Source organism: Anas platyrhynchos, chromosome 14 (genome assembly GCF_047663525.1).
Source record: "Anas platyrhynchos isolate ZD024472 breed Pekin duck chromosome 14, IASCAAS_PekinDuck_T2T, whole genome shotgun sequence".
Taxonomy (NCBI): Eukaryota; Metazoa; Chordata; class Aves; order Anseriformes; family Anatidae; genus Anas; species Anas platyrhynchos.
The window spans coordinates 11,664,678-11,689,410 of NC_092600.1; the positions used below are offsets into that span (position 1 = coordinate 11,664,678).

Sequence of the window (24,733 nt, forward strand, 5' to 3'; positions counted from 1 at the left end):
AGCCTGAATGACTTTTGTCCCTGCATCCTATGACATGTTCCTCCCTCAAGCAAGCGACTCCGTAGTCTGAGCTGTGATGCACGTCACTGGGTGTCACACCTGGATGCTGGGGCTGCAGTTTCACAGGAGCAGCCCTGGAGGAGGGCCCAGACAAGGTGCTTGGACCTTGCTTCGGTTCCTGCCTGCCACTGGGCCCGTGTGGAGCTGGGCCCAATGAACATGGTGCTGCTGCTTGCTGGTGGGCAGGATGGCTCTGCCAAGCCCTACAGCCCTAAGCAGAAGTCCAGGAGGTGAGTGCGTGATGTCTGCCCTGCTCCATGTGTCCATCTGCTGGGCCTGGGCACGGAGCAGGCTGGGTTTGGGCAGGGGAGCCCAGTGGCAAGGGTGGCCTCGCACAGAGCTGGGGCTGAGCTTCACCCTCGTGCCCAAGCCCAGTGCTGGCCTAGCCTGGCACTGGGGAAGGCTCTGCCCAGGCTTGCTGGGGCCCTGGTGAAGCCCTCACTTCTGCACCACATGCCTGATTCCCACCCCATTGCCTCAGGCAGCTCTTCAGCACTAAATTAATCCATGGCTTTATTTACTGTCACCCATCTCTTTACCCTTACCAAGCTGATGCTCTACAGCATGATGCTGGAAACACCCAAGTGGGATCAGGCCTCCTAACTGCTTGAAGCCAGGTCCATCACTGCTGCACCGCAGTCAGTGCAGGCAGGAGGCTGAGAACAGACAGTGATGGGGGAAGCACACTCTCTACAGGACAGATTTATTGAAACAATCGTGACCTAGCAAAGAAAATCAACTGTTGGCTTTAATTGTTGCATATATCTTCATTTCTAGGACTAGGAAAATTTCAACTGATAAATATACATTTCATCAGAATGCCTTTGGCTGAAATACACCACGAGCACATTCTTCAAAGTTACAACAAAAGTCTTAGAAATGTTAAAAAGGGATTTCCCTTTACTAAAATAAGGAGTGCACCCCCCACCCCAACAAGGCGCTAGGACTGACAGACAGGAACTCTTGGCTGTGCAAAGCAGAGCGTTGATTACAGTAACAGAAAGGAGTCGGGAGAGGAGTGGGGAGACTGCATAGCACTCAGTAAGAGGTACGAGAGGTGGCTTCGGCAGAGTCAGGTCAGCATGTCCCAGAGGCAGCAGCAGCAGAGCGCGGTCCAGCACGCCGTCAGGCAGGCGCTCTCGCCTGAGTCGTCCCTTCGCCGCTCCTCCACGACGTACACTGCAGGGACAAGAGAGCTCGGTCAGTCAGGGGCCCGTCGGCTCCCCGGCATTTCTGGTGGGTTGCCCATGCCTGCCCGAGGCCGAAGGGGCAGTTACGCATCCCCCAAGGACTGCAGCAGGGAGCTGATCCTTGACGGGTGCCTCCACTGATGCTCAGGTGAGTGCGTGCAGGGCACGTGCGGAGCTCCCATGATGGGTCTGACAGAGCCTCCAGCCGTGGTTTCATCCCAACAGCAGCAGCAACCCACAGAGCCCCACTCACAATAACGACGGGGTGATTGCTTACCATACACCATTGGGGCAGAACAGGCTTAACTTAAGAAAAAAATCATTTAATTTATCATCAGTTAAAATAAACGTGGGTAGTGAGACAGACAAACATTAACACAACACCTTTCCTCCCTTCCTCTCCCAGCCTCAATGTCACCCAGGTCCCTGGCCACTGGTGGGTGCAGGAGGACTGGGAGGAGGAGGCTGCTGTCAGCACACTGCAGTTTCTCTCTTTCACTCCCTTCTCCTTGCACTTTCCTGCGGCCTCCCTGATTTCTTTTGCTCTGTAAGGCTTTGGTGCTGGGTGTGCTGTCCCACTGCCTGGGTAGTTTGGGCTTTTCTCCCTTCGTCACCTTCACGGCCCTTGGTTGGCCTCTCTCCAGTAGCTCCATGTCCCTCATGTCCTGGGGAGCCCAGAACTGGACCCAGCACTCCAGGAGTGGCCTCGCCAGTGCTGAGCAGAAGGGAAGGATCACCTTCCTCGACCTTCAGCCAACACTTGGCCTTAATGCAGCCCAGAACACTTTGATCTCTCTGCAGCAAGGACACATTGCTGACTCGTGTTCAACTTGGTGTCCACCAGGACCCCCAGGGCCTTTTCTGCCAGGCTGCTCTCCGGCTGGGTGCCCCCAGCATGTCCTGGTGCCTGGGGTTGTGAACATCAGTGGCTGCTGAATGCCACCACCAGAACAGTGTCTGCGGTGATGGAGAGGACCAAATGGCATCTGCTTATGGTGTTAAGGAAGAGCAAACTGTGCTCCAGTGGGGGCTCAGGTCCACCACTTCTTGGAGTCCCGGTACAGAAAGAACTGAGGAGCTGGACAACATCACATCACTGACACGGAGCACGGCCATGGACACGCTGCTGCAGTTGCCATCAGATGTCAGATGTGGTGCTCCAGGAGGAGCCGGTCCCCAGAAAAAGAGGGAAAACCAGAGGAGAAATGCCAGCATCCCAGCAGTCTCCTGCCAGGATTTCCTGGGGACAGAATGAGCTGGGAAGTCTGTCCCTGGAGGCTGCAGCACATTGCTTGCCTGCTATCTGGACACCAAGAGGCGTTGTGAGCTCACTGTATACCCTATATCCTACCTTTAGGATCTTGAACTCCACTACCTCATGGTCACTGCATCCAAGAATCTCATAATATCCTAAGCTGGAAGCCAGCTATGCAGATCATTGAGTCCAAGGCTGCCTTTGATCTCCAGATACCCAACAAGTTCTTTGTTGAGCATGAGATGGAACAGAGCTCCTCTTGCTGGCTCCTCTGTCACTTGGAAGAGTCTGTGTTCAGCACCAATCTCCAGACACCTCCTGCAGTGCTTATGCCCCGCCGTGCTGTCCTTCTAGCAGATGCCAGGGTGGTTTACGGCCCCGTGAGGATGAGGGCTTGCAAGTGTGACACTACTGCTACCTGTCAATAGAGGGCCCCATGTGCCTGGTTTATGTGGTCAGGTGGCCTGGAGCAAACACCCACTATCCTGCCACCTATCCCCATCTTCCCTTTAACCCTAAACCATAAACACTCAGTTGGCTCTTGGTGATTTCAGTTTGCTTTTAGTTCTCACTGCCCTCATCTGTTACCAATAAGCCATAAATTACTTTAGTTTACTGAGCCTGGTTTGACCATGTCTGCAATTGGTGAGCGATCTCCCTGTCCTTATCCCAAATCATGAGTCTTTTTTTTCCTCCCCATCATATTTTGTCCTTTTGAGGGAGGCTGAGGGAGTGGTGCAGTGGGATGGAGCTGTCCAGAGTTGAATCGCTGTATCACAACAAGATCACAGCCCTGCAACTGCACATGCACGTCCAACTCATCTTGCTTCTTCCCCATACCTCATGCTTCAGTGTACTTGCATATGAGAGAGAAACACTAAAAAACACCTGTCCCAAGAGCTCCAGGATTGGAACAGAATGATTTGAAGAAGCACAGGTGGGTTCCTTGCTGCTGGCTCACTTTCATGCACAAGAAGAATTACAGTTTCAGCACAACGAAGGTAACAAGAACCTTCCTGCTCTCAGGTCTGCCCAGGCTGCAGGGAGGAAAGGCTGGACCGACACCCAGGGCAGTTTTTAGGGAGATGCCAGCTTCCGTAACTAGAAGTACATTTGCAATTTGTCTGCTTGTTGTTTGTTTAGGCTGTGAGCACCAAGCTTGCTTTAATAAGCAGCTGCTCCCCAACAGTCTGGCACGTGGCTGCCTCCTCCCTGAGAAGTCAGGGCAGTGATGAGTCCTTACTCCACCGCTGTCCCTCTCACATGCCAGGGCACCACCAGGTGCTGAGTGGCTTCGAGGAGCTTTGTTCACCTTGCACACCAACTGGGCACTCTTCTTCTGGCTCTGCCTGCTCAGCACCCACAGCACAGCCAGATTTTACCAAGCTAGAAGATAGCAGCCCTTAGATATCCTACCTGCTGCGGGGTTGATGCGTGGATTACATCTCTCAGTGCTCGTGGACCCAGTGACCCCACGGACAGAACTCATTGAAGCTCTACCCCTTGAGGGCTAACCAGCAGGTTGTTGGGTTTTGCCACGCGTACCAGCTGCATGAAATACAGCAGGGACCGTGGCTCATGGCTGATGCCCTGCAGCCAGGTGGGACTGGATGGCAGAGATCTTCCTGTACCTAGTACAGCCCTTGGTGTGGATGCGGCTCTGCCAGCAGCACCTCAAACACGAGTCCGGTGTGTCTCTGCCAGCCTCCAAAGCCAGGTCAGGGCAGATGAACAGTTTCCTTTTGGTTCCTCCTCTCTGAGCTTGGCTATCACATCTGGAACTGCAGCACAATTTGAAGGAGGGCACATGACCTTCCTCAGAGCTTTCTTGGGTCCATTTGTTATTGTCTACATGAGAAACAGAAGAGTCTGACCCAGGCAGATAGCTGTTGCTTCGAGGAGCTGAACGTGTGGTGTTGACAAGAGGTTTGGGCAGGAGAAGGCTCCTGTTGTCAGCCTGGTTCTCCTGGCAGTCTTCATGCTCAGAAAAAAAGCATTCCTCCTCCTTCACTGCCTCAGTTCTCTCAACAGCAACGGGTGGAGGATGATCTGGCTCATGCTTACACTGTACTAAAATCCTTCTGTCATCACACTTCACAGGTGGCGTGCAGAGTGACAGAGCCCAGTAAAAACTCCAAAATACGAACCCTCAGCTAGAGCCTGCATCCCTGGCCTCAGGGAGCCTCCCTCCTGCCAGCTGGAGTAACAAAGAGGAGGCAACTCCTGCAGTGCAGGCACAGCCCAGTTCCAGAGGAACCCCAGATGTCTCCAGCACAGCACCGCTGCCCATTCTGCTCTTCTCTCCCAGGCTTCCCAACTCCCTGTCAGGCACGCACCTCCTGTCCCTCGGTGTGAGGCAGAAGGAAACCAGGAGCCACCAGGAGCCGCACACGGACCAGGGCAGTGCTCCCCTGGCGGAGAGCCCCACTGTGCTGGCAGGGAGGGCATAACCAGGTGAATGACTTTCCAGCCCAGCACCCCAGCCTCCTCCAGGGATCCTCTTCCACGGCTTTGAAAGGCTGGACCACAGCCTCATCCCACCCAAAGGTGGGTAACGCATCCCAAAGCAGACAGGACCTGCCAGGCCCTTCCCTTCCACCTGCCTGCAGCCAGCTGGCAGCCACAAACTTGCACTCAGATGTAAGTTTGGAAGACCTTCACGCTCCCAGATGTGAAGCCCTGTATCCCTGTACACCCCTGTGCCGTGCAAGCTGTAACCCAGGGGCCAAGCAGGCTCCCGGAGCAGCAGAGCACGGCAGCACTGCTCAGCTGTGGGAAATGGAGGAGCTGGGCACTGCTTTGCAGAAGAGGTGGGGGCTGTACAGAGCTGCCCGTGCAGCCTTACCTTGCCGGCAGTGCTGGGAGAAGCTGCACAGCCAGGCACTGATCTCCTTACGCCCCTCGCCCCCGCAGCAGTGCCCGGCACTGACTCAGCTCCTGCCTTTCTGCCTGGCCTAACACCGAGCTGAGCTGCGAGGAGGAGCGAGCCCTTGCCCCACACAATGCCCCTGCACAGACCCGGCCACGCGGCTTCGTTCTGCAGGAAGGAGGGCAGCGGGCAGGGCCACACAGAACAAATCCAGCTTGCACGGACTGAAGGAGGCAGTTGTGTTTCAGGCCGGGAAAAGCCTTCGGGCTTCTTTTCCTGGCAAATCCAGGAGGCCTGAACAAGCAGCTAACTCTCTGGTGCCTTTGTTTCCTCTGAGAAGGGTTCTGTGACAATGAATGAAGACCAAACACTTATCAATTGATCCAAGAGCCCTGTACAAAAAGAGGCTGTGTTTTTTCCAGCGGTGCACACTGCCTGCTGAAGGGCACATGTGAAGGGCAGCAGCTCCTGGCTGTTAAGGGGAACCCCCCCATCACCTCCTGCCCACAGTCAGATGGGAAAGGATGCCCAGCAGCTCCTGCCACCCCTCAGGCAAGCAGGTGAGGGCGTTTTCTCCGTGGCTGCTCAGGAAACTTCTGAAGTAGTCACTGTGCTTGCAGCCTGTAGCCGCACTGGTTTCTAACTGGCTGCTAGGTGCAGTCCAAGCTGTCCCATTTCAGAGCCATGGACATCAGGGTTGCTGCTGACAGGGTGCTGCCACACCCCAAATTCAGGACCACAGTGCCCAAAGACATCCAGGTTTGTAAAGGGTCTGGGAGAACATGCAGGGAAGCCCTGGGATTCCTGGTGACATGGAGGCTGGCTCTGTCCTCTGAAAACAACAGCAAGAACCTAAACTTGCTACAGAGCAAAGTCCTCGCAGCTTCAGCCTGAGCAAGACCCAGGAGAACTCCGGCACCCTCCTGTGCCCCAGAAATTCCTCTGCAGCGTGTGACGCTCCCAAATCCGGTCAGTGGACACTGGGAGGTTACATTGCTTCAATGGCATTGCCTCACATCTCCTCAGCTGGCTGCTGGAGGACAAGCAGCTGAGAACCCGATCTTTGCTGGAGCAGTGGGAGGATTCCCAGCTTCTCATGCCCAGATACAGCACCGTCCACTTGGGGGAGCAGGGAAGTGGCCCTCCACCTCTTCCAGCTGCCTGTGGTCCCAGCGCAGGGACGGATGCTGCTTTCCCGGTTTAAAGATGCTGATTTCAGCCTCCAGAGCTGCTACCTGAAGTTAGGGGTCGCTTAGTCTGTACACACTTGCTAACTGCCCAAGAAGAAAGCAGGAAGAGCAGGTAACACAGTTTGGGAATGAAGAAAGCTGTGTCTTCAGGAACAGCCAAAGCACCGTGCTGGGGGGAGCTCCCAGCCCACTGCCTGCCGTGCTGGGGTAGCTCAGCAAGAAGCTACCAGAGAGCAATGGTAGAAAGCATGCAAAAGGCACGAGCTGTCAAATGATAAGCTAACACGCATGCAACACCCTTGCAGGACTAATAAGTCTTCCATTTTACCACACAAACCAATAAAGGGTTTTGTGGGTTTCCTGATATCTCAAAGATCAGTAAAATCAAGTTTAGCTACATGATCTGCTGGAAGACCGCGCTGTGTAACCACCCACACCTTAAAGCAGAGCTGAAGCACGATGCCCTGTGCAATTTCTGGTAACCTGTCTATGACTGCAGGCGTACAAGAAGAGTTTGCCTAAAGTATTTATGATTAATCCATTAAATTTTTTAAACTACAGCTAGGCGATGAGGACATACTGACAAAGCATTTCTGAAGTACGCATCAAGTACTGTTATGAAACGCTCGCTGAAATGCTCAGTCTCAGCAGGGCAGCTCTGCTCTGCCACCACCAGCTCACAGGGACCAGCTCCAAACACTGCTTCAGACAAAGCAGGAACCTGGCTGGGGAGGAAATACAACGACCAGCGAAGGTTTTCAGACTTTGACAGCACCAGGGCGACATCCTAAGTAGAAACGACCTCCTCTCCTTTATACTTTGAATTTAATGATCACTTTGAAGATTTCTGAAGTGTTTCAGAAAGCGTGGAGACAATTCATCAGACATGCATGCCAGGGAAACTTTAACTACAGCTATACAGAATTAATGCTGAAAAGCTTCTCTCATCAGCCCGTTGGGTGTGCAGCTTACACAGGAGAGGGTAGGAGCAGACCAGGTGAGGGCTGGGTGACCATTCACTTGCAGCTATCAAAGTGCACAGAGTAAAAAACAGTTCGAAGGAAGGCTAGATAAACAGCCGAGCTCTCATTAAGCTAGAAACATCCTACAGCAATTGTTTTATTTTGGACACTAAGAGCTGAACATCAGCCTCACAGCACTAATAGAAACCCAGTGACCAACCCAAGGAAGCCACAGGGTGTCTTACAGCACCCTTACTGCCTCTTTCTAGTCTATGCATTAGTGCTGCTTCAAAAGCAGAAGATCCTCTGTAAACAGGGTTAAGATGTAGCATAATAAACCCCTAAGCGCCTTACCCAAACCACTGACAATCAGTAAATTTAGCTGAGCATGTTTGTGATGTCAGCCAACATCTCCCCAGCTCGCTTTATCCAGCAGTTTCCCAGTACTCCTCCTCCTGTCTTCCATTAACAGAGATCTGTTTGTCTGCTGCAATGACTTTGACATATTTTGGATTTTTTGTTGTTGTTGTTGTCGTCCATCAAGGAAACGGCTGTTTTTATATGCTTTATGTCAGAAACCTGAACGGCTCCAAACAGAAGCCAGCTCGCTGAAGCACACCTTACTGGGGACTGCACTACCTCCTTTGTGCCTCTTTTTTTGTCCAAGGTCAGAAACTCCACAGATCTCCCATGACGTGCCAAAGCCTCTCCTGCTACAAGCAGAAACCCGTTAGCACTCCGGGACTGGTGATCTGATGGAGAACAGAAATACGGGTGATTATTCTCAGAAGCATTCAAGCTGGCTTTGCTTGTCAAAGGCTCACATTTTGCCACTTTCATTGCTTTTTTCTAAAATAGGATGGAACAAGGAATAACCTCAGCAGACCCACCCATCTTCTAATCAACTTTAAAGACCGCAGCTCACAATGAATCACGCTTGCTGTGAATATGGCAGCACTCCCTGTAACCACACGGTCTGCACGACCCAGTGCAAGTAACTCCCACCTTGTTTTTAAAACAAATACTACAACACTTTGTTATTTCACATACATTCTGCTTTATCTTAAGCACACATATTTTGGTTCTGTTCACACCTCATTGAGCTAGTGGGTGGCATCCCTGCCTACGGAGGGGGGTTGGAACCAGATGATCTTTGAGGTCCCTTCCACCCGAGCCGTTCTGTGGCACGTTAATCATTAGCTCTATGAGCAAAAGGCATGAGCATTACTTTTCACACGGTTTGGTATAAACTAAAACCATGACCTTAGACTTAGCCCGGTGTTTTAGCGGGTCTACAAGGCTTGTACAGTGATAGAGGCTTTGCTACCACAACCAGACCGTGTTGCTTTCCCAGGAGTACATCCGTGCTAGCAGCAAGCATGGAAAAAAAGGGGCTGCACTACTGGGGAACGTGTACTTCAGCTAAAACTTCCACATCAGCTGCCAACAGGGCTCTTCTCCACACCGCGCCTCCTTCCACGGCCACAAAACCTCCTGGGCAGAACTAGGGCACAGATGCACCTAGCAGCTCCCTTGGCAAGAAAAACTTCCTTCTCTCTATGGACACATCTTAGCAGCTTCATACCCGTAAAATTATATTCCCCAGTCCTCTAGCTCTGAGACCAGAGGTTTTCGCAGTACAAATATTCTACCTATACTGTATTCAAATTTTGGGAAAAGCCTTGGCGGACTCATAAAACAGGTACCTGTCAGAGCCAGGTGGAAATACAACAGTGAATTCCAAGCAAAAAAAAAAAAAAAAACCTACGAAGTTGCAGAACATTCAGTTTGATGAACCCCAGCTATAAACATGAACAGCTTTACTCCCAGAGCTACCTTAGCCAAAAATCAAGCATTGTGCAAGACAACAGGCAGTGAGCACGTCCCCTACACCACCCAAGCAGAAGGCACTGCCTGCAGTTGCCCACACCAGCATCGCTGACCAGTTTTTGTGGGAACTTTCGGTTCCCACAAATCCAAGCAGCCCTTGTGGTCACCCTGGAGAGCTGTTTCAGTTTTCAGGGAGCTGAAGAGGCAACACATTTCAGGGAAGTGACCACAGAGGCACGCCAAGCAAGCACTTTCAGTGCTGCATTGGCTGCAGTTAGCACAGGGGTGAAGTTTCTTCCTCTCAGACTGTATGTGCAGAGCACAGGGTGCATCTGGCCACAAGCCCTGCAGATTTTCTTGCAGCTGAGCTCTGGGATGGGGAAGAGGAGAGCTTCCTCACCTGAACACACAGGGCTCACGTGGAGTTGTCATTCAGAGACTGAGACAACACAGGAAGCCTGTGGAAATGACACTAACCAGCATTTATGGAGTGCAGATGTGCTCGGGAAGAGCTCAACATCTCTGAGGAGAAGGGCTACAGGCACTTCTTAGGAGGAGAGCATACCTTATGTAGCAGGTACTTGCACTCTTTTGGGGTAAAGCAGGTACCAACCGGATCTCTGAAGCACCAGGGACCCTGGCACATGGGTTAGAAAGCATTCAGGAGACAGTGTCACATGAGAAGCCAGCTTCCCCACAGTTCAAGGGTACAGAAGTTCAAGGCTTCAGATCCTTCAATTTTCTTCCACACTGCAACAGACACTGATGCAGGGACATCTCCCAGACCTACAGAACTTGAGAACTTCCTCTAACATTTGTTTTCCCAAGAAAATCCTAATTTAGTCATAAAGCAAGGATCAATTTTCCACCGAGTCAACTGCAAAAACAAGAACAGCACACTCGCCAGCTTCAGCCAGGCTTTTAAGTGAAAATCATCCTTCGTTCCACATTTAAACATGTCCTGCCTTGGAGGATTTTATGCAGCACAAACTTGGTCTTACAAGGTTTTTAAAAGAGTGTTTTGGGTGACAGACAGGAGGAAAAAGTCCAGTTTTAAAGCAAACTGAACATGTCACAATGAACAGTTGCTCAAGGTGACAAGAATGCCCCTGAGCAGTCCCTTCAGGGCTGGAGCACCACGGGCTGTGCAGCTCCTTGCCCTACACCACCTGCTGCATGCCCAGGGCAGGTGCCCAGCTAACAGAGGCTGCCCAGACCTGCAGCCTTTCAATCCAGTCAGCTACAGGCCAGACTCTCCAGGGTTCAGCCAGTTTTTATGAAGTATGTCTTCAGAAAAAGGACCTGAATTTGGAAATCCCTTTCTTTGCATTGAATTTTTCTAGGATTACCTTCTTAGGATTGAAAAGCAGGTAAGAACACCTCGAACATCAGCGCCAGGACAGTGTTGTCTGCCAGCAAGCAGCCCTCGCTGTTTGTGGGGCCAGCAGGCATGAGCCAGGGACAGAAAGAGAGAAAGCCTGAGGGAATTGCTATGTGTTGCCTTCCAAGTAAACTACTGTGGAAGGCTGAACTCAGTTTGAGAAACAAAGGGGAAATCACCGAAAGGCACCTAAAAGTCTAACAAGAGCGATCACAATCCCCTCCTCTCCACAGCGAGAGCCACGAAGAGTAAAAATCCACGCCTCTAGCAGGAGGCAGCGTCTCTGTAGCAGGGTGACCTGTTTATTCTTGCAGCTGGCCAAACATTCGGAGGCTGGCGTCATCACCGTGACTACTGCTCTTATCACAGCAAGCTGTGCTACCAGTGGTCAACTCGCAGAACTCAGATTTCCACCCCTGCACGCAGTAGGTCAAATGCAAAGCCGAGCTGTTTGCCGTCAGCTGGAACGGCTGCTCACAGAGCCTGGCTCCCTTTATCACACAGCCTTATCTATTATGTTACGTATCAGTGGGAAAAAAAAAAAATCAAAGCTGTGCAAACTGCTAACAAATAGTTTTTTTGAAATTACATGTGAAGAATGTCACTCGTACTTTGGCCCACTCCACTTCTCACAGTGCGTTATCAATAGCAGCGTTACATTTCACCTCTATTTTATGGTGACAAGGAAGTACCTGATGACCAGTCAGCAGGTATTTTAGTTTCCTTATGCCAGGACACATGGCATTAATTCTGTAACAAAAAATACTGGTGGGGAAGGAAGATATTTTAGGGAATTTCTCCTAAGCACGCATTCTGCTGCTGAAAAAGGCCTGGCTCCTTGTGCCGAGCTCCATGCAGACACAGTTGTCCTGCTGCTGCATCCCTCCCAGCTTTGTTCTGGTGCAGGTGAGGTCTCTTTAGCTACTGAAAGCACTTAGAGATGTCAAAGGGTAAATCTCCTATACTCCAGGAGCTCACACTTGCAGACAGACATGACAGCAGCCTTCAGATTTTACAGCAAGAAAGACGCAGACAGAAATCAACAGAAGTCAGCTTAGAGAGCCAGGAAGCTGGATCAGATATCCAGAGGGATAACATCCTTCAAGCTCAGCATATAAGTTATCAGCTCTAAAGGTAAAAGTCAAGTTGTCTACTTCTTATGAACAGAGCCAGTTATGAGCCCTTGCAAGCTGCAAGGACACAAGGCTTACCCTGGCAGTTCGTCAGCTTCTCAGGAGCATGGGTGGAAAACCAGCGCTAAGCATAAGCTGTTCCCTGTTGTATCTCAGGTACAGATTTTTTATTTTATTTTCTAAATACTGAGAGTGAGTTGTATGAGTTTTCTTCTTCAAGCACCAATTGGAGATGCTAGATACATCACTGTTCCAGACAGACCACAGACTGATTAGAAAGAATATCGCCACCATGGAAATAACTTTACATCAGATTTTGGTTGCATGTATATGACAGATTTAGAGCCAAAGTGCCTCAGCAGCAATTATTTCCATCTGTGGATCCGCTGGGGATGCACAATTGATTACTTCCACACATTAGCACATCAAATATAATTCACAACAGAAGAGACCACCCTTGCAGTTTGCCTACACAGTAAAGTAACCAGGCATAAATCCTAACACAGAGCAAATTTCCTAGTTTTCAGTGTGGACACACATTTGTTCGGAAGTACCAATGTAATTCCTTGGAATAGCTTAATTCGTGAGATTAAGCAAGCAACTGGAAGACCAAAAAAGGAAAGCAACCATACAGTAGCTCTTCCCAGATAACTTGTGTTTGGAAAAACATGGACCATCGAGCCGCATTAAGTCATGCCAGACCAGCTAGCTAGACATCAACATCTTAATTAAATTTACATGACAATTTTTGATGTTAGAAGTTCAGCCACAGAAACAGACATACAGCATTAGCACAAGGGATTTTTAAAATTATTTTTAAAGGGATATCAGTTACATATTAGACACTCCTGTAGGTGATCATTAAACCAAGCCCCATCAAAAGCTATCTCAGAAAACTTCTGTTAAGGTGTCCACAGAACAAAGATCGGGTTTCTGCATGATGGACTGGCCAAAGGTGCAAAAATAGATGCTTAATGGAAGGAGAATCGAGAAGAGGAAAAACTATTGCAGAAAAACAGAATTATAGACTTGACTTCATTTTGCAAACATTAATAAATATCCTTTCACATAAGCAAACACCACATTCCACTGAGAAATGTAACCCTTCATTTAAATTTTTACTGTTTTATGGAGCACATGGAACGATACGCTACTGAGAGTTACAAGCATGACTTAAGCAATAAATGATACTTCATCTCTTATCACTTCGCAAGAAGCAGAGACCAAGCAATGTGCAACACTGTGATAAGCCGTTTGATCACGTTGGACATTTTGAAGAGCACCTCCAAAAGCACTGCTATAGCCCTGTAGTACTTGTGACTTGGACTCTAGCATTTTGTTTTCTTGCATGTTTTGGGGAAACAGAGTGCTAAAGAGTGCACACATGGCCCAAGTGCTGGAAATACCTGGCTTCTGGTTGCAGCTAAAATGCTGATTTAAAAAAAAAAAAAAAAAAAAAAAAAAAAAAAGATATGAACTGTAAGGAATTAAGTTTGTGGGTTTTTTGTTTGTTTTTCCTCCTAAGTGGTTAAAAATAGGCACCTGAAACTGGAAAGCTCTAATGAAGCTTCTTTCTCAAGTGTGTTAAACCTTAAAGAACTTTTTCCAAAAGAATTTCTTAAGGCAGGTTTACTTCTTCAGAAGTACCAAACTTAGCAGCTCCTTTTATTTTCACAATTCCACTAGTAAATTACTCTGTTCACATATGATTTGAACTGAGTTTGTCAGCAGAATACAATATAGAGGGTTCTTTAACTCACAGAAGTTGTGTGCAAACACCTATCAATGCACTGGGCATAAACCTCCCCGCCCCCAATGACTCTCGTACCATCTGGTTTGAAAGTTTCATCCTTGCTCTTGACACCTTATCTATGATTTGATTTTGTTTCTTAACACAGCAAAACGTTTCTAGTGACTATAGCAGACTTCTGTTACTGCAAAGCCTGCCTTTTTGAAATACAGATATCACCTCTGGAATATAAAATGACTTGTGCTCCTTCCTTCTTCCTTATAATATGTGGCATTAACACAGTGCAGATGAGAGACACAGCAGCATCTGCACATCTACTGAGCATTATCATAAATAACTCTCTGAATATAAAATCCATGCAGTACTGACCTTCCAGCTGTTTCTGTTTGATGTCAGTCACAAGTCACCAGTAAGGCTTTCATGGAGGATTGCCACCATATTCCTTCACAGCTTGTTGTTATTAATAAAGCCTTTTAATTGCAACTTCGTTGGATCTCTATGTGGGACACCCTGTTTGAGCAGGCTCGTTGTGGTTTAACCCTGGCAGGCTGCTGAGCACCACACAGCCACTGAGGCACTCTCCCCCTGTATCTCATGGGCTGAGACATGAGCAGTTTACTGGGTAAAGCAAAAGCTGCACACATAAGAAAAGCAAAACAAGGAATTAATTTGCTACTTCCCATCAGCAGGTAAGCATTTAGCCACTACCAAGAAAACAGGGCTTGTCTTCCCAAGAAACTGTTACACGCGGTAAGTGCCAGCACTCCAAATGTTTTCCCCACCCTTCTTCTTTCTCTCCTGCTTTTATTGTTCAACATGATGCCACACGGTATGTGATAGCCCCTTGGCCAGTTGGGGTCAGCTGTCCTGGATTTGTCCCCTCCCAGCTTCTTGTGCACCCCCAGCCTCCTTGCTGGCAGGGCACGACAAGAAGCTGCAAAGTCCTTGGCTCTGTGTAAGCACTGCTCTGCAACAACTAGAACATTGGTGTGTTATCAACACTGTTTTCATCATAAACCATAAACACAGCAGCATATGAGCTTCCACAAATAAAATTAACTCTATCCCACGTAAAACCATGACACAGGGGTTGGAAGGGATGACTGTCAGAGGCCTCTGCTAACCTCAGCCGTTCTGTGATCACATTTACTTGTGAGAGCAATGCAAGTCACTGACTCCCAGGTTGAGTTCAGAGCCCACGTGGCTACAGGAAGCCAATTCAGAAGCGTGACTTCCCGGAAGATTACTGGTTTGTGGGGTGAAGGAGCTGTTTCTGCAGATGAAGAGTTGTGTTAGCTTCAGTTTGATGCAAAACCGTGCCTTTTGCAGCACAAGCCTGGTCAGTGAAAGACATCTGTCCCCTCCAATCTCCCCGCCTGTTCTCCATCTGGTCACAGGTTTGTGAGTGGAAGAGAAACCTGATCTGAGCACAAGGGTGTCCAGTGCAGTTTCCTGATCAAGTCTGACACGGGATCCTTTCAGCATCCAAGGCAGCAGATCTGGCTCAATGTCAGACTGTCCGAAGGTGCAGGACCTCTTCCTTCTGCCTCTGCTAGGGCATTCCTTTTTATGGCTACAGCAGCAAACTGACACTTGCACCAAGTAAAGGAAGTGTTCTACATAGGAGGCTGGGAATTTTTCTCCCTGAGAATACATGCCTATTAGCCACTTCAGAACAACGTGTATTTCTCAAGAAAAACCCTGGTTACACATTGAGTACATGTGGTAGCAGCAGTAGGAAGCATCTCTGTGCTGCTGCCTCCTCTTCCTGAAAGGCTGACCCTTGAGGTTTTCCCCTTTCACAGAGGAAGCTGAGCACACAGCACGTGTATACTTCTGTTATCATCACTGAAACCAATTGTTCACTTCTTATATTTGGGTTCTCTGGCCATACCCACACCAGAAGTTCCCTGACATCTCACATCAGTTAAAGTCCCCAGAGATACTTTTATGTACACTGGCTTTAGCAGTTGAATCCAAACCCACCATTTTAACCAAGGACACTGGAAAAACAAGTTCTTGAAAAATATCCTTCCACAGATCAGCCTGTCCAGCCATGTGTGTCAACTTTCCTTTGGATTCACCACAGTGAATAGTTCCTACCAGGAACTGTCTCAAGTTCCAGTTTCCCATAAAATGAGGGCCTTGAACCTATCTTCATCATGGTGCACTGCTGAGTCAGAGCAACACAAAGTGGTAAAACAGAGGGGCTGAGAAGGCAGTTATCTCAAAAAAATGCAGCAAAAGCATATGGACCCCAATCCTGAGAAGGCTCTACCTACTAGCACATGTCCCAGAGGCTTAGGATGGTATATGGAGAATGATTTCAATAAGCAACAGCTAAGGACAGCTTCACATAGCAGCAAAGGAATTAGTATAATTATCACAGAATTGTAGGGGTTGGAAGGGACCTCAGGAGGTCATCAGGTCCAGTCCCCCTGCCCAAGCAGGTTCCCTAGAGCAGGCTGCCCAGGTAGGCATCCAGATGGGCCTTTAATATCTCCAGAGAAGGAGACTCCACAACCTCACTGAAAGGTTATGGTTACGGGGAGGTTATCATCACTGAGGAAGCTCAAAACAATGCACAGGAGTTGGTAGAGCAGCAAGAGTACCCATGCTGATGAGGAGTACACACTCCACAGTGCATAAGCAGAGATTTTAAAACCAAAGCCAAATGAAACACTGAGGAGAATAAACTTGGTCTCTAGCTATACGTCCTCACCAGCAAAACAAAGTTAACAAACAGAACACACTAAACACTTCTCTTCTCAGTGTGGAAAAGGCAGGGACCAGACCCAGCCTTGCCAGAATCCCAGAGTTGTTGAGGTAGGAAGGGACTTCTGGACAGCTAGCACAGGCTGCCCAGGACCATGTTCTTCTGAATAGGACCATGTTCTTCTTCTGGCTCCATCTTCTTTGTACCCTGCCTTCAGGTATTTATAGGCATTGATAAGATCCTGCCCGAGCCGTCGCTTCTTCAGACTCAACAGTCCCCGCTCTGCAGTGTGCCCCACGAGAGCACCCCCACACAATAACAGCTTCAGGAGAACACACAAAAGCTCAGGAATCATTCCAACTGCACTACAACATCACTTGGACAGCTACTCACAGGCTCAAGAAAATTGATGCAGATTAACTGTGTAAGAACCACACGTTTGAGTTTTAACTGTTTCAGCTATGCAGCTTTCAGATAAGCTTTTATCAGTCACGACACAGGCAGAACGAGAGCTGTGGGAAACCTAAAGCCAGCAACAAGCGTGTGTAACAACCTCAGTGTACAGATTCCTTTCAGAGATCAGCATCAAGGACCTTCAGCAGTACCTCTGAAGGGCCAGAGAACTATCAGAGGCACGAAACAGCAAAATCAGGCAGGAAAACACGCTATAATCAGAACACCTACCTCAAACAGGCCTCCACCTCCCCCAGCTCTGTTAACGCCAGAACCCGATAACCACATTACTTCAAGGTCAACGTGCACTCACGCATTTGTAAGACAGAAAAGGTTACGATTGCTTTGTGCCACTGCTGCTCGATGTACCTGTGTTTTTAGGCCCCTCTGCGTACACTGGTCCTGGAGGTGGAGGTGCATTTTGCCATCCGTACTGCGGATAACCTTGATAACCCGGCTGACCTGGCTGATACGGCCCTGGGGGTCCGGGAGGATAGCCAGGGTAGGGGCCAGGAGGACCACCTGGTTGTTGTACGTAGGGTGGGTAAGGGGCAGTCGGTCCCGGGCCAGAGTAGGGTGGAGGATTTTCGTAGTTCATTTTGGATGCGGAATCTTTCCTGCAGAAGAACAAACACAAACAAGAGTTGGTTTGTTTTCAACTTGCTTCATCCACAAGCATATCAATCCCATTTCAGACTGCTTTCCAGGGGGCTGGAATTTGACACAACCAGACCTGAAAGTGCCTTGACCAGCAGCGAGGATATTTTTAACTCCATCCCAGGGCAGAGCCTGAGCAGAAGTGACTTCTTTTAAGTGACAAGTTTAGCACAGGAGAGCAAGGAGAGCGACTTGCTCATTTCCAATCATGCATTCGCTACTCACTGTAAGATATTTAACAGTCTTGCTACTGCAAAGAAAATGATTTCTGCTTCTACTCATGACTAAATTGCTTTTAAGTGAGCTTTAAAAGTGATTACTTCCTTTTTCTGTCAATATTAAAGAGGGAAAACATGCAGAAAAGCAGCCTATCCAAGACACGTACTTGATAGCCTTAATGACAGAAGGAGCAAACACACATCCTCAGCTGAAGCGTGCTTTGTTCTGGAGTAGAACAACATTACGCTTCTGCTAATTGTTACAAGCATCTAGACCCTCACTTTGGAGCAAGGCTGTGTAGGAATAATTTCCTGATGAAACTGTAACTCAGCACATCACCTATTCTTCCAGTAATATGTGCCTGAACCATTAAGCAGCCAAAAGCAATCAGAACCTTGGGCTCAGTCTTGCTAAAAAACAAACAAACAAACAAAACAACAAAACAAACAACATTAAAGACACTTCAGGTTTTATGACCTCGAAGTCTCCATCCAATGCATTACTCATGCAACAGCCATCAGAAAACAGGACTGTCACCACAGTGACGCAACTTTAATTCACCTCCAAGCAGCGTGACTGAGCAAGACATTCCTTACACGGGGTTTCTGAAGCTTCTCTCTGTCTGAGAAACAGAAACATCCCTAACGCCACGCATCCAGGAGCCGTCCTGTTTTAAGCAGCTGCACCCTGCTATTTTCTTCCACCAAAATATGGTGGAGAAGGGTCACCATTTCCCTGTGGCACATACCTCTTTCCCCATACCAGGAGGTTCAGGAGAAATACCAGCAGCATGACTTGCCTTTGCTAAGGCTCAGAGCTGCTGTTACAGAGGAGAGGCTGATGAGCAGCCAGCAGGACCCACTTCAGACACTCGATGGCCCACTGCAGCTGGGACAGATTTTCCTCAACAGCCAATATTCTGCAGCAGTTCTTGGAAATGTGCAGATTTTGAGGCCAGAGGAGACCATGAGCACATCCAGCCTGAGCTCTGGCATGACGTAGGCTAAAGAATTTCACCTTTGTAACCCTATAGCGAGCCCAAAGCAGTCACCCTCCAGGCAGAAGCCATCCGAGTCAGGACTTGGGGCTATGTTTAGCTGCTGCAGTCCCTGGCTGCACACCGACCTGAATGTTGTTTGTTTGCAGCTCGCTGTTTCATCACCTCAGAAAGAGCTGCCTGTCCTTCCCCAGGGAGGCTGCAGAGGCTCTCTGCTTATTTACCAGCCACTCCTGCCTGCATGCTGCTCACCCTGTGGGTACCACGCTGTGTCCTCCTCACACAGCACTGTCCTCTTCTTGCTGTGCAAGCCAGGCTGTTCCAGTTAATTGTTCATGCACTGCTGTTACCTTTCCAATAGGCATTTTTAATGCCTTTTAGAAGAGTTTTAACTGTTTTACCAGCGCCAGTGATTACAGGATTTTTTTTTTCCCACTGCCAGGCCAGCCAGACCACTTCACCACTTATTTTAAAGTGATCAAGCACAGCAGAAGTTCAGCTTCAGGCTTGTTAGCCCTCATGGTGCACTGCAGCACCTCCACCAAGTCAGCAGCAGGGAAGCTCGCCCTTCGAAGAGCTGGCAGAGCAGGCAGCAAGCCCTTCAACTTACCCAGATGCACCAAAGCAGAGAACAGGGACCTGATGGATCACTAACGTTCACCTAACCCAGAAACTCAGCCCAAAATACTGGCCAGACACAAGTTCCTGGGGAAGAACAAGTGAATGCGTGTGACTACATACATGCACTGCCTTCAGTACCGAAGCAGGGGACCTGTCCATTACCCCAGAGCTGCCTGGATTCCTCACGAGCACCAGTCTTGTACCCCAAAAAACTTTCGGAGAGCTGGCTCAAGTGCCAGACCACGCAGGCCACACACTAACACCTCTGTGAAAGATGTTGGATGGGCATCACCCGTACAAGGCTGTGCCTGGTACCACTTACATTCCACCCAAAGGATATGGTAAAGAGCCTGGCTAAAACAGGCAGCCGTGGTGAATGAATAAAGCTGCACATCAGCAGCTCTGCCAAAGAGCTTAAGAAACTAGAGAGGAGTCTGGCAATGGCCTGTGTAAAAAGGGAACGGTGGCATCATAGACAAGGAACACTGGTAAGAACAGCTTTGTGTGAGCCACGGCAAAACTCGGTTTTCAAAGATGGGCAGGAAGGGAATGGAGCTTCTGCCTCCTAACGCAGAGGGACTGGCAAGAAAACCAGACACAGTCTACCAGAACCAGCCAGACACTTCCACAGAGATGTCAGATCATCACAACAGAACAGAAAAACAGAGAAGAATGAGATTAAGAAGGGTATAGCCTTCCAGGGCAAAAGTTAATTTTCCCCTTAAAAAAAAAGAGCAGAAAGTACCACAACCAAGAATAGGTCAAAAGTGAAAGAGAGCGTCCAACAAGACCAGTTTCAGCAGCACCTGTATTGGAGATTTTTATGTTGAATGAGAAGATTAAAACTCCTGAGAAATTCACGAAGGCATTCAGTAAGCCTAGAAGGTGGTTGTGGAACACTCCAGAGGTCCTAAGCACAGCTTCCACCCACTCTCTGAGCTGTAAAGGTCAGCCTTCCTGCAATGGGCTTTGTCCCAAGAAACATTTCCTGGAACATGTTTGCCTTGTCCCCATTTCCAGGATCAATTACTGCCATGCATACACTCTTCTCTAGCTGCCCTTTTTGAACAGCATGACAACATTTATGTCTTCCCAACCCTTATGAACTCATGCATTATTTTATACACTTACCAGCCTTATTTACAAACCAAGGTATGTGTTTGCAAAGCAGGGCCTTAACTCACTGAATAGATACTTTTCAGAGACATACCTGAGCTCCTAGTCAAGGGCATCATCAGGCTTTACTGTGGGTTCTTACCCTGTCCTAATTCCACAGGAGCTGTAACCCACACTTACTCCTACAAGCTTGCATCACGCGGCATGCTTGTGGCTTTCCCAACAAGCACCCTGTAGACAAAGCTCTTTAGAAAACCACCACGCCCTATATTTTGCTGGATAACAGAAAATTGATTAGTTTTCTGATGCTCTTCAAACACACGCTGCTATTCCCTTCCCCCTCACCAAAACTGAGTGATTTGGCTAAGAAATAAGCTTGTTAATACACTGTTACAGTTCCAGAAGGTATCTGAACTTTTGCTCTATGCTGCTGAGCAAACATTTTTCCTCTACCCTAACAGAAGGGCAGAGTCAGATAAGGGACCCACAGGGATCATCAAGTCCAGCTCCTGGGGACTTGTGAGCTTCTTCCCCACGTCTCTGGAGACAGCCTTCGTTTCACCAGTCCTGGAAAAGTCTTCTTGTGCACAAGCTGCCACCTCTTCACCCCTTTCCAGAGAACACCATGTGATGGGACTCCAGCAGTGACCCCCTCCCCTTGGGAGGTTTGACTCCTGCTGCTCCCTCCCATTCTGTTTTTGAGTGGGATTATGAATCCCGTAAGATCCAGCAATGAATCCAAAAAGAATTACCTTTATCCCAGCTGTGTTTAGGAATCAATGGGAAGGATTTTTCCCTAACCTGGTACTCTGTGGTAGCCTCATTTAGGTATCTGGCTGCCGTTCCACGTCACAAGAGCAGCCCTGCAGCACAGCACAAGACTGAGAACACGCAGGACTTCTGGTCTGAAGATAACACAATGCAGGAAAACAAGTGAGAACAAAGAGAAAACGGGAAAGTGCAATGGAAGGAAAGCTCTTCTGTTAGCTTGAGGGGTTCCCGAGTAAGAAGCGTTCACAATCTACCAAAGAGACCTGGCTTTATTCTCTTCCCTCCTCCAAAAAGGCAACTTAAAGACTGGCCCTCACATCCCTCTTTTGAAGTCAGTGCAATTCCAGCTTTTTAAACTGACTCAAGACCAGCATGAATTTATGTCTGTTGGCAGCGACAACACCTTGTTACCTCCGCAAAAACTGAAAACACTACACACATAAGAACCACTTGCATTTTTATACCATAGGTGTTCACAGCTGCTAACCCACCTGCAAAGAAATCCCTGTCCTTAGGGGCTGCTGAAAGGCTGAACCTTCAAACTCGGTCTCCTATGAAAATGGATCAATTAAGTAAAAAGCTGGGGGGGGGGGGGGCACGACAACCTAATATAGGTATTGAAAAGGGCAAAAAGCCTCCCATTGCATAGGGAACAGCACAAAAAACAGCTCTCTGAAAACAAGTGAGAGATTTACCAAATCTAAGAAATACGTATAATGAAAACTGAAGATAATCCTCCCTCCCCCAAAGAATATCAGCATTTTTAAAAAGCTTTAGAAATGAAAGCTTGCTTTTCTGACAGCAGAGCAAGCAGCACACTTCATACACTATTCAGGTCAGGAGAAATCACGTTGTGCACGACGTTGGATACTGATTCGGCTGGCTGTGGTACGGTTCCAGTCAGGGAACGCAGCGAGAGGCACGGGCCCTGAGCAGGGCAGCTGAGTGCCCTGATGTAACCCACCCCGCTGACGCCTGCAGCGCTAGGAAGTCATTTTCCAATGCAGAGTCCTAATGGAAAGTACATCAACGAGCAACAAGCCAGCTCCTGGCAACGAGCCTAGAATTTAAATTGTATTTCGTATGAACAGTATCCAAATGAAAGCAGTACAAGGGGCTCTCAAATGGCACTGGTTCTGTGTTTCCCCCTTATCAGCTTCCTTCCAAGCTCCACGCAGCGATTGCATAAAAGGTGCATTAAGAATAAACTGTAAGAGATTCCTTCTTGCTTGGTTGACTTCCAGGAAGAACCTCCTCTCGAGGTTCCCTACCCACTGCAGCAGGCGGCATTATCAGCCTGGAGTAATGACTTCACAGCACAACTGCACTCGCACTCACCCGCTAAATAAAAAGCTGCTCAAAAACATTTTGCTCCCCAAAATGCAGGTCTAAGCAGGAGTGCAAAGCACTGCGCTGTGCCATCCAAAGAAAAATCAACAACACTTTTGTTTCAACCAATTTCCTTAAAAGGTCTCTGGGGATAGGGAGCACTCTGTGGTCATCAGGGAGAGGTGGATTTCCTCACCTTTATTCAAGTGGTTGACAGAACTTCCCTAAACAAAATACTCAGCAGCTGTTCTGAATGGTAGAAGTCACCAGAGCAGGCACCTCTGCTGACCGAACCCGTGTTGGTTTGGATGAAGAGTTGTTCAACCTTCACAAACTCCCGAGCTGGGTCCTACCTCGTCCATGATCCTGCAAGCCCACAGAGGCCTCAAGTCTGCCCTGCTGACCCTCAAGGCTGACGCTCATGCCCCTCCAAACTGAAACTTAAACCCATCCCATTGCCCTGTCCCATTATCTGTCACACCTCCTTGACAAAGCCAGCACGGCACGTATGTTTCCAGATCTTTTGTTTCAAAAATAAGGGGTTTGATCAGCTTTAAAGGGCCTACAGACACACGGACAGCATTAAACTCTTCGTAGAGCTTCATAGTTTTAAGATTTATCTTTGATGCTCTGCCTCACTCTTCTAAAATAGTCCTCCCAACTTGCTCCCTAATTTTTCTGATTTCAACATGCTGTCAGCTGCATACCTACATGTTATGCACAGCAGCAAACAGAGAGCTGCTCGTGTAGTTCCTACAATACAAATGCTAGTGGAAAAAGAGATCAAATCCACTGCACTGTTACTGTTATCACATGAACTGCATGAACTTACAGGACACGGTTTCAAAACTTTCAAACACCTGATTAAAAGTTTTAAGAGCACATGATTTAACCGCACAGACTAACTGTGCTGACGGGAAGTTTCACAACACGGATCCTTCAGTGTGAAGAGCCAAAGCACTTGGTGCTCACTCATCAGCTGATACTGCACCATGCTGTGGTAAAGAAAAAGAAAAGCCCTTTCGATGGAACATATTCGAGATACAAGCATTAACACCCTGGTTTCAGGTTTTGAAAGTTTTTTTTTTTGTACAGTGTGCCTGTTCAAATCTTTTTGTAACATGCCTCATCAGAGATGGTTCCAGAAATACGCAAACATATATTTTGCTCTTAAAGGGATGTATTAAGACATTTTTAAGGCACAACAAATACCAAAACCAAAAACCCGTGAAACCATCTGATTGTCAAGTTAAACTAGACTCTGCAAATAACAGTTAAAGAGGCTTTGTTGGCCCAACTGAAAAGAGAATGAGAAACAAAGAGCCTGACTGGCAAGGAGATTAATAAGCACCCAAGACAGATAATACATTCATATGTGTTGTTCAGATGGTGCTCTGGCAGCATCCCAGTAATGGAACAGCAGCAGCCTTTCACGATTGCCTCCCTGACTCTGATAAACTGGTGGATTTGATGGAAGATACTACCCAGACTGCATGATATTTCCCACTTCTCAAATGTGCATTGAAAACACATGGAAGGGCAGCAGACAGCTTTGAAGACACAGCAAAGTCAGCATGTGCAGACAGAAATACACTCATTGCCTGCATCTCAGATCTCCTTACTCAAAAAAGGGGGATTTTTGTCACAGGGTGGAGTATGAAATGAGATAAACATTTTTCCCTCTGCTTTCTCACTTGTGCTTTTCCTCCTTTTCCACATCATACATGCTGCTGTAACACGTCTCTTTACACAGCCTATAGGTGATATATATGAATCCTCTCTTATGAGTAGTTTTGGCAAAAGCAAGTACCTCTGATACAACATTTTGTCAAGAAAGCCTTTGCCTAACTCTATCATAGGTTGAAAAGAAGATGTAAAGTGTCCAGGGCACTGTTGTCAGACCAAATGATGCCTTAATAATGCATTATGACAAGAAACGGAAAGAAACAGTGTTTTTTGACGACTGATATAAGGGATGCAATTGGGCAGATCTACATCGCAAAGCTGGTGCATGCCCAGTGCACCCTGCAGTCCCAGCTCGCAGCCAGGCAGGCACTGAAGCATAATGCAGCTTCCAGCGTCCTCCCTGTGGGAGCAGTGGCAGCAGCAGGAACGTGCTGGCAGCCACACCGCAACCAGGAAGCATCCCCCGAGGTATCAGGGCGTGCACCTGCTCTGGAAACGTGGAGGAAGGCGACCTCTTGATGTGCTGGGTGAGAGCCTTGGATGCCTTG

At 48.3% G+C, this 24,733-nt stretch overlaps 1 protein-coding gene across 2 annotated transcripts; it reads right to left on the reverse strand.

Moving 5' to 3' along the window:
• Positions 1-749: 749 nt before the first annotated feature.
• Positions 750-21,238, reverse strand: CYSTM1 (cysteine rich transmembrane module containing 1). 2 transcript variants are annotated; one of them, XM_013100909.4, is made up of 3 exons: positions 21,201-21,238; positions 17,159-17,406; positions 750-1,239 (listed from the first exon to the last, which is right to left on the reverse strand). In XM_013100909.4, the coding sequence occupies exons 1-3, from the start codon at positions 21,221-21,223 to the stop codon at positions 1,133-1,135; spliced, it is 378 nt and encodes a 125-aa protein (XP_012956363.3). In that variant the 5' UTR covers positions 21,224-21,238; the 3' UTR covers positions 750-1,132. The 2 variants fall into 2 exon arrangements, with proteins under 2 accessions (XP_012956363.3, XP_071879343.1); XM_072023242.1 differs by lacking the exon at positions 21,201-21,238 and adding an exon at positions 18,143-18,171.
• Positions 21,239-24,733: the final 3,495 nt, after the last annotated feature.

Bases quoted from the DNA above. Each gene is read 5' to 3' on its own strand.
- CYSTM1 (XM_013100909.4), bottom strand. From the start codon at position 21,223: ATGAGGCTACCACAGAGTACCAG. The intron at 17,407-21,200 runs GTTAGGGAAAAA...GTTCTTCTGCAG, and splicing joins AGGCTACCACAGAGTACCAG to GAAAGATTCCGCATCCAAAA. The intron at 1,240-17,158 runs GTACATCGAGCA...TTGTCCCTGCAG, and splicing joins AGAGGGGCCTAAAAACACAG to TGTACGTCGTGGAGGAGCGG.